Source organism: Serpula lacrymans (genome assembly GCF_000218685.1).
Source record: "Serpula lacrymans var. lacrymans S7.9 unplaced genomic scaffold SERLAscaffold_15, whole genome shotgun sequence".
In the NCBI taxonomy this organism is placed as follows: domain Eukaryota; kingdom Fungi; phylum Basidiomycota; class Agaricomycetes; order Boletales; family Serpulaceae; genus Serpula; species Serpula lacrymans.
Window position 1 is genome coordinate 15,553 of NW_006763304.1, and position 9,293 is coordinate 24,845.

At 42.1% G+C, this 9,293-nt stretch overlaps 2 protein-coding genes across 2 annotated transcripts; both read right to left on the minus strand.

Moving 5' to 3' along the window:
• Positions 1–1,503: 1,503 nt before the first annotated feature.
• SERLADRAFT_400799 (uncharacterized protein) lies at positions 1,504–1,885 on the minus strand (the record flags this gene model as incomplete). Its single annotated transcript, XM_007323113.1, has 1 exon — positions 1,504–1,885. A coding segment is annotated over one exon (199 nt), but the record flags the coding sequence as incomplete, so codon positions are not given.
• A 730-nt stretch (positions 1,886–2,615) lies between these two features.
• On the minus strand, positions 2,616–3,356 carry SERLADRAFT_352411 (uncharacterized protein; the record flags this gene model as incomplete). The annotated part of the gene is made up of 1 exon (XM_007323114.1): positions 2,616–3,356. A coding segment is annotated over one exon (741 nt), but the record flags the coding sequence as incomplete, so codon positions are not given.
• Positions 3,357–9,293: the final 5,937 nt, after the last annotated feature.

Below are 9,293 nucleotides of genomic sequence, written 5' to 3' on the forward strand. Positions count from 1 at the left end.
TAAGTGTTTAGGATGGAGTGAAGATGTGTTAGAATCGGGGTAGAATTTCTGGCACTGGTGTGAATAATTGATAATGGCTGAGCTGATGGTGACGTGGGAAAATGATGATAATGATGCATGGAAGTTCGAAGATAAGGAGTAATATCGGATGATATATTGATGGAAGGTTGATGCTCCACTCCTATTGTTGTGGAGAAGGATAAGTGAAGGGGCGGTGAGGATTCAATCTCCCTTTCATCCTCTTGACTATCATTGCGAATAGTATGCATGAGTGTGCGATTATGGTGCATGAGTGTGCGATTATCAGGAGAAATTGACGAAGCAATAGTAGCATTGGTAGAGGATGGTGATGGGGGTGAGTCACTGATATTTGATGGTAACTGTTGACGCGAATATGGGGGTGGTGATTCAGAATCAGTGGATGAGTCATCATTAATTAATCCATTTATATGATTGTGTATCGGCTCCAAATCGGATTCTTGTATTACTTCCACCGTCACATTGACTTGACCATTCATATCACGTGATGGAGGTCCATTTATATCTTCATCAGTGGGAATTGGAAATGACTCTGTTTGAGGAAAGAAGCGAATATGTGCAGTTCCTGAGCGACTGATAATAGATTGTGCTCTTCCAGGTCCATGATTCTGGTCAAATCGCAAATGAGCATGGAGTAGGACATAATCCGCATAAAGGTTGTGGTTTTCATCGAAGCCATGGTGTCCTCTCATGACATAGTCTGAAGTTATTGAGAGTGAGCTCATGTTGTGACGATATTGAAGGTTGTTCAGTAGACCAAAAATAGCAGACCTTTCATCTTCCCTGATTGAGCGAATATGGTCAAAGAATGTTTCGAAGGTACTGGCATTGGGGATAGGGATGGAGGCTTCAATAGTTTCTTCTAGACGAGTCTCCAGGTCTTCCAGTGCTCTGAGAGTACTAGAATTTTCGATTGAACCAATTGGGGAATTATCTGGAACAGGCACAGTTTCTTCTTCTGGGGTGACACTTTCAGCAGCAGTTTCCGATTCATCGGTATTTCCATCTAGATCTTCTCCATTGAAGTCATAGTCCGTGACTAAGAAGCTGGATACTGTATCGGATACTCCAGATACTGGTTTGACATAGTGAATAGGACAATGATCTGATGATACCTTGACTTCCAGAGCAGGGTTTTCGATTTTGCCATCCTTTCTGAAGACGAGATAAGTGCCATTAAGTCTCTCTTCAATGCTGACATAGTTCCCATGCGTCCATGGTCGTCCAAGAAGTAGATCGTATCCAGTGTCTTTCCCAACAAAGATATTGGCATAAGTTTTGACTTCTCCGCAGTATAAAGCCACATTGTTGACTAGACCATCAAGTCTACCAAATCCTCCATTGGCATCTTTGACTACAGGTCGAATACTAGTATCCATGGGAAGGCGAATGAGATTTTCCCAAATAGTGCGACTGACTATATTGAGAGCAGACCCTGAATCAACAATTGCTGAAATAGTTTCGCCATTAGAGGTAACAGGGACACGAATGAGGTCGGCATGAGTGATGGCAAGAAGTGATTCAGCTGTCAAGCTTTGGGGCTTGTTGTCTAGTCCAAAATTAACGCGCTTGGGTTTCATCATTTCTTGGAGATTCTGGGAAACTTCTTTTGATAGACCAATGACGTTACCAATAGATAGTGGGATAGGGGTGCTGAGAATTTGATCAATGATGGCTTTGGAGTCAAGATTCTGTGAAAGAGTAGATGAAGTCTTGAGCTGTTTCTTCTGTTTATCGGCAGGGGGATTCTTCTTGGTGTTTTGGGAAGCATCTTCCATGATTACATCGTCATTAGTGGGATCAAAGATAGGCTGTGCAATATCAAAGATGTGTGGCTTTGATGGGGGAGGTGCTATGGTTGGAATGGCAGGCTTCTCTTCTTCTTTCTTCTTTCCTTTTACAGCTTTGGCCCAATCTGGTTTAGGAGGAATGTAGACACCATCAAAGACTTGCTTGCGCTTCTCCTTAGACACTCTGTCTGGACGATCCACTGCATAGACAGGCTCTTCATCTGAATCAGAATCAGAGTCAGCTACTTCAGCAATGGACATAAAAGAAGTTGTAGTGAGGAGGTTAGACTTGGGGATAGTGCGATGTACAGCAGTTGCTATAGGTTCCTCTCTTGATCGCATGATTCTAGACCCATCAGACATGACAAAGCGACCAGTGTCATCCTTCTTGACAATTCCCTTTGAGAGTAAGTCAAGCATATCTGCACATTCATTGACTCCATGACCAGTTTTTCCGCATCCATAGCAAAGGAAGGGAACACGAGGTGCTGTAGGCAGAGTGGCAGTGGGTGGAGCAGTAGGCTGAGTGGGTAAGTTGCTGCTTCCTTGAGAGGATCGAGATGGTCTGGCTGACTGGTTCATGAAAGTGGGAGGGCGAAGTATAAGTCGAGCATCAGTGTCAAGCTTGATAGCACGATAGTAGAGCAGAGGATAGTTAGGATCTTCAATTGTCATAGAACCCAACTTCTTGATAAGGGTTTCTACTTCATCCTGTTTGACAGCAGTGTGCTCTTCTTCGTCTAAAGAGTGAAGGGTTTTCTTTGACTTGGAAGGACTCAACAACTTTTTCTCTTTCTCTGTCTCAGAGGTGCGCTTTTTCTCTTTCTTCTGCTTGGTGGTTTTCCTGATATAACGAGGTGGTTCTTCCTCTTTGTCAGAGTCAGAAGAATCGTCCGAAGAACTGGAAGAGTTTTCTGAATCCGAGTCTGAATCCGAATCATCAGAGTCAAAATCTTCATCATCAAAGCGATCTCTGCGAAGGACATGCTCTACAGCCTTGACAACATCATCAAAGACAAAAGGCTGGGAGAGATCAAGGGTAGGATCTCTCTGTAGAAGTCTATTTTCAACGCAATGACGAAGGGTTTTGGGTAGTCCTTTCCAGAAGAAGCAATTGAATATGTCCTGAGTGATTTTGGATTTGGCAAGAAGCCATCCTCCAACACGGACATACTTCCTCATATAGCTCTTGAAATCGTCCAGAGAGCCCATTTTCTTCTTGTGCGAAGCATTGGCCAGCTGTTTAAGATGATGCTCTTTAAATTTGGCCTCTGCTTTTGCAGCATCAAAGTACTGGAGAATTTCGTCTTTGAGACTGTTCCATGAGGGCGTAATGAAGTGCTTCATTCCTTCAATAATTTCGCGAACATATGTGGAGCAGTATTGGAGAATGCTTGAGCATTTTTCATCGTCAGCAGTGACATTGTTTGCATGACAGATGCGCTCATAGTGGAGAACAAAATCCCTGACACGAGTATAGTCTCCCTTGAACTTCTTAGGAGCATAACGAGTGCCAGGAATTGGCATAGTGATGACTGAGAGAGTAGTAGGTTGATTCATAGTGAAAAATATAGGGGGTAAACGCGAAGCTTGCTGAGTAGAAGCTGGTACAGAAATTGAGTTACTGGAAGAGAGGGATGGGACAGATAAAGCGGTGGGTGAGATAGAAGGTGTAGATGATAAATTAGACAGTGATGGCGATGAAATGGTTGGTATTTAGCTTGAAGGAAACCACCCCTCGCGGTGGGCTCCAATTGTCGATGATGAGAACTGCTGTTAGAAAACCACACACAAAACAAACTAACAAACAATCCTCCCAGATTCCACAGAACTTGTTTATGGGCTTTGCCTCCTAGAACAGTGGAGTGGTCTGGTTGTTCGTGGGGTGGTACGTATAAAGATCCTTCAAAGTAAAACCCAGAGGTGTATGAGTGTGGGTTTTGAGGAGGAGGGATAGTTGAATTTATAGAAGGATAGGGGCTTGGTGGCGAGTATAGATGAGCACTACCTTGCTAATTGTAGCACAAGGTAGGTTTGAGAACGACAAGATGACGAGGTTCCCAGTGATAGCAGGCTCCTGACGCACAAACTGTAGTGCTCAGAAGGACTCTAATCGAAGGGGATGACAATCACTTTCAAAAAGTGACGAGTGACGATGACAGCAGTTAACAGTGGTAGAAGTGGGAAGTGTTGTGACCACACTGGATCACAATTAGTAGAGTAGTGAACTTGAGAGTAGAGAAGAAGTCTGGATTGGATTTCTTGTTGTTGTTTTTTTTTTTACAAGGTAAAATACAGGGGTTTATATAGTAAAAGAAAAGTAGGCTATGCACAGTATAGCTGTGCAAAAAGAATGAGAAAGAATATGAAGGAAGGAATGTACGCTGACAAATCCTGCGTAGGTAGTACAGGATAAGATTGTCAAAAAAAGGAAAAGAAAGGGATAGAACAATAAATGCTGTGAGTAATGTCACAGGTTTGTACAGCCATAAAGTAAAGTCCAATAGCAAAAAGAGAGCAGGAAAATCATGATGTCATGGGAAGATGCAGTAAAAAAAGGGCAAGGCAAAACACTATCAGTATCAACACAGTTCCTTTATTGTCAGTCAGGCATTCTAAAAAAATATGTGTCCATAAAAATGATTCAAAAATCAAAAATAATCGCACTGTAAATGAATGTTCTGCTGAAGAAAAAGAAACTGGAGCCACCGGTCCACCACCTAGTCCAAATCTGACAGTTCCATGGCCTTACCAATGGACTGGTTGTGTTGGACCACCTGATCAAACGAGGGAGGGAGAGGAGTAGTTCCAATTTGGAACAAGTGAGTCCCAGGCAGCGTGTGGTAGGTGTAGCTGTAGTGAAGACGATGGACAAATGATAAGTGTACCCAAGTGAATGGGACAGCGATGAACATGGGCGACGCAAGGGGATGAACCTTCTCCAGCTCAAAAATTACCCACCCATGCTCCAACCAGGCAAGACGAGCGACCGATGTTTTGATAGTATATGATGGCAGATCGACGTCATGAAGATGGACCTGTTGCCCTATTTGGACCGGCCGCAGGGGCTTTGCTGATATCAGCAGTGGCACGTGGTAGTCAACGGATCGGCGACGGAAGCGGATAGGAAGTGGTGACATCAGAAATGGTGGGGGAGCAAAGAAGATGAGGAGGAGGAGGGTGGAGGTGACAAAAAAGTGGATTAGAATGGGGATCCAGAAACGACCATCATGTGAGAATAAAAAGGAGAGGAAGGGGCCCATGGTGGGGCTAGGCAAAGGAAGGGGAGTAAGGGAAACAACAAAAGCGAGGGCGCAATGCAATGTGTAGCCAGTGGCGATGCAAAAATTTGCCAAAATGCCAAAACGCGGAAAGTACCAGATGGAAAAGCAAAGGTGAGCGTGACTGGATTGCCTAATAGAGGTGGTGCTGATCAGCCACAAGTTCAAAAAGGGCAATATTAATTACTATTCCATGTGGCACTGCGCCTGTGTGGCGCAAAGGGGAGTCTTTTTGAATATTTGCTTTGTTATTGACACCTGTCCATGCTACCAATCGACTTTGGTGCATGACAGCGTGCCTCATCACAACCCCCGGTGTTTGGGGATGAGGCTGTGTAAGTGTAGTATCTATAGCTACATACTCGTCGTATACTTTTTTTCTCTCATTGTTGTAGTCATCACTCTCCCCCATGGATAATGCTTGAGTATGGTCCCCCCCCTTTGTTTTCTGTGTTATATGTTGTATGTTGCTTTGTCGTTACATGATAGTATGGACTATATGATTGTATGTCTTATATGTTTGCAATGTCATGCTGCTTTTGTGTGTTTCACTGTGAGTTCTTGTTGTAAGACTTTGTCACTCTAGTTCTTTCTGTAAGATGTAAGACATAACATATAACATTCAATACACAAGGTACATAATAGACACAAGAAACAAGACATGTATTTAAGCTGAAGCTCTGGCCAGAGCTCTTAAAATTGGACCTATAAGACTGTTACAAAAATTCTGGCCATTAGACAAAGAATTATCAAAGGCAGGTATCCCCTCATCCTCTGTCATCTCTAAGTCTTCTTCCTCATCACTGATTTCCTCCAATCCCTCCTCAAGAGCCCAATCCGCTGTATTTTCTCCCCTCTTCTCTTCAATATCAATAATCATATTGTGCAAGATCAAACAGCACACTTCAGTCACCCCCAAAACATAAGCATTTAGCTTCAACTATCTGTGTAAATGTATAAAGCTAAGAGCTTGTTTTTCCTGGTATCATCCCAAGTGCTCCAGCAAGGATGGGATCATCCCAGAAGTGGGATAATACCACCCTTCTGGGATTTTCCCATGGTATCAGACCATTTGTTATGGTGGGATAATCCCAGACATTTGCCACATGTCACATGGTGTCAGGGGGGCTTTACTGCAAAAATAGTTCCTGCATAAATGTAGCCAACATCAATACATTATCAATAGTACTAATAGCCATGAAGCAGAATACAATACTACCTGCTTTCATCATTTATAACATATATACAAATTTCAAATGGTGTTTACTCTCAATTGAACCTTAATTTGTCCAGCTTCTAGTGTAATATCATATACTATAGATTGATGGAGGAGACTTTGACCAAAGGTTAGTGTAACTAATTGTGACATATAACCATTTACAAATTAACCTGATTTAATTCAGTTGATTAGGAGATAATTCAACCATATCTCTTTTCCTTAACTGACTATATAACTTTGTCATTCCTACTTATCATATAATTTACTGCATATCACAAAGTAGATTTATCTACCCTGGATTTCTATCAATGTTACTTAAAATGGCTTATAGTCAAAGGAATACAAGATGTTTGACAATACCAAGCATATACATCTGCAGGATTACAATACCTCTCATTCAGGCTCATCCAACTTTAAATAATGTAACACTCTTGCAACCAGGCAAAGATATGTCACAAATCCATTTAATGTGCTGATCCAAAAGATATGATATTTTTTTGAATTGTGCAGCTTTATCCAAGTGCCTGAACTGAAAAATGCACAAAGATACCAGTCCGAGTAAGTACTACATATTCATTATCCTTCCCTCTGCTGCATCATTGTCAAAGGCAGAACATGTCTTGCATGAGACAAATTGCTGGCTCTTTGTGGCAGCCCAGCATCCACAAGCCAACACCCATTTTATCCACTATATGTCCCCACGCATACAATTGATTATAAATTTTTGTGAAAACAAAAATGGCTGAAAGGTGTGCTCTGCATGCTTATGCAATTTCATGTGACTTGGGATGAACCTACGTGAGGGCTACTCTGAATCACTGTCCCAGTTCAACCTTAGGTTCATCCAGGTCCTACCATAACATAATAGTTGGTTTACAAACAAAATACTGCAACATGTAAAAAATGGAAACTGCTGGAAAAGGACAATAATATTTTAAGCTGCTGGGAACTTACCTATGATTATATGTTACAGAATAACCTTAGTGCATTTCAGGAGTATTTTCCCCTGTCATGCTGAGTCACCAGCAGCCTAAGCATGCTATTCGATAATTCTGTTCCTGTTGTGGGATCTCCCTGTCCTATTCTGACTCAGGGTGATCTTGTCCCCTGCTTGGATTTGTCTGTGATGTAGTGAGATGATCCTATGTAATTTGGAGATTTTTCTAGATCAGATTGAACTGGAATGATCCCATCTCTTTCCAAGACTTTCCTTGGCTGGTTTGGGATGATGCTTTACCCTTCAGGCATTGGTCCATATCAAATTGTGATGATCCCATCCCATTTGGTATTTGTCCACATTTAACTGGGATCATCCCCTTTTTTGCTGGGATTTTCCCAGATTGGTTTGAGATGACCCTATCCCCCCTTGGTATTTGTCCATGTTGAACTGAGATTTTCCCAGATTGATTTGGGATCATCCCATCCTCTTTTGGTATTTGTCCATGTTGAGCTGGGATCATCCCATCTCTGGCTGGGATTTTCCCAGAGTGGATTGGGATCATCCCATCCTCTTTGGTATTTGTCCATGTTAAGCTGGGATCATCTCATCCTATTTTGGTATTTGTCCATGTTCAACTGGTATCATCCCATCTCTTACTGGGATTTTCCCAGATTCAATTGGGATCATCCCATCCTCTTTTGGTATTTGCCCATGTTAAACTGGTATCATCCCATCTCTGGCTGGGATTTTCCCAGAGTGGATTGGGATCATCCCATCCTCTTTGGTATTTGTCCATGTTAAGCTGGGATTTTCCCAGATTCAATTGGGATCATCCCATCCTATTTTGGTATTTGTCCATGTTAAACTGGTATCATCCCATCTCTTGCTGGGATTTTCCCAGATTCAATTGGGATCATCCCATCCTCTTTTGGTATTTGTCCATGCTTAACTGGGATCATCCCATCTCTTGCTGGGATTTTCCCATATTGGTTTGGGATCATCCCATCTCATTTGGTATTTGTCCATGCTTAACTGGGATTTTCCCAGATTGGTTTGGGATCATCCCAGATTGGCTTGGGATTATCCCATCCTCTTGTGGTATTTGTCCACATTGAGCTGGGATCATCCCATCCCTTTATGGTATTTGTCCATATTGAACTGGGATGATCCCACCCCCTTCTGGTATTTGTCCATGTGAGAAGTGGGTAACCCCATGTTACGTGGGGACATGTACAGATTTAACTGGGATGATCACACCCTATTTCAGGGATTTGTCCAGATCAGTGTGGGATGATCCTCAGTAAAAAAAATCAAAAGTTGGGCAATGTCAATGGTCAGAATCAGTTTTGAAGGAAATTACCTGAGTTCTACATATTGCCATAAAAATGATAATCCAAAAAGAGTGGTGTGAGACAGCATCACTATCATATGAGAGACAGAGAATGTTGGCAGAAACCTTACTTGGCATGAAAAAATATTTTCCGGATTCATTTCAATTTCTCAAGAATCTAAAAAAAGAATACCTTTACAGCACTCAGATTCTTTGTGGACTTAGATACTGTACTATACACAGTCAGCATATAGGCACCAGTCACCCCTTAGACCTTCAGCTGGTAGCTCCCAGAAATGGCACAACTCAAGGTATTAAATACCTAAGCAGTGCCTAATTAATCCTCACACTCAAGTCATCTAGTGTAGGAGTATCAAAATGGAGATCTTGTGTATTATACTGTACATAGCAAGCATCCCCCTCTCCCCATAGACCTTCAGCCAGCAGCCCCCAGGAACCACTCTCAGAGAATGTACAATATAAGGTATCAAATACCTTGGTAGTGCCACAAAAGTGGTAAATTCATGTTTTTGCAAGAACATGACTTTATGTTTCTTTTTACTATGTTTTACTTTCTACAAGGTCAGGATTTTCCTCACAGAATATGCCAGATCTAGTGTAAATCTAATATTCGATGTCCTTCTGCAGATTACTTTGTTGTCACAGCATTTGTGTTGTGTTTCCTAGTTTTTAC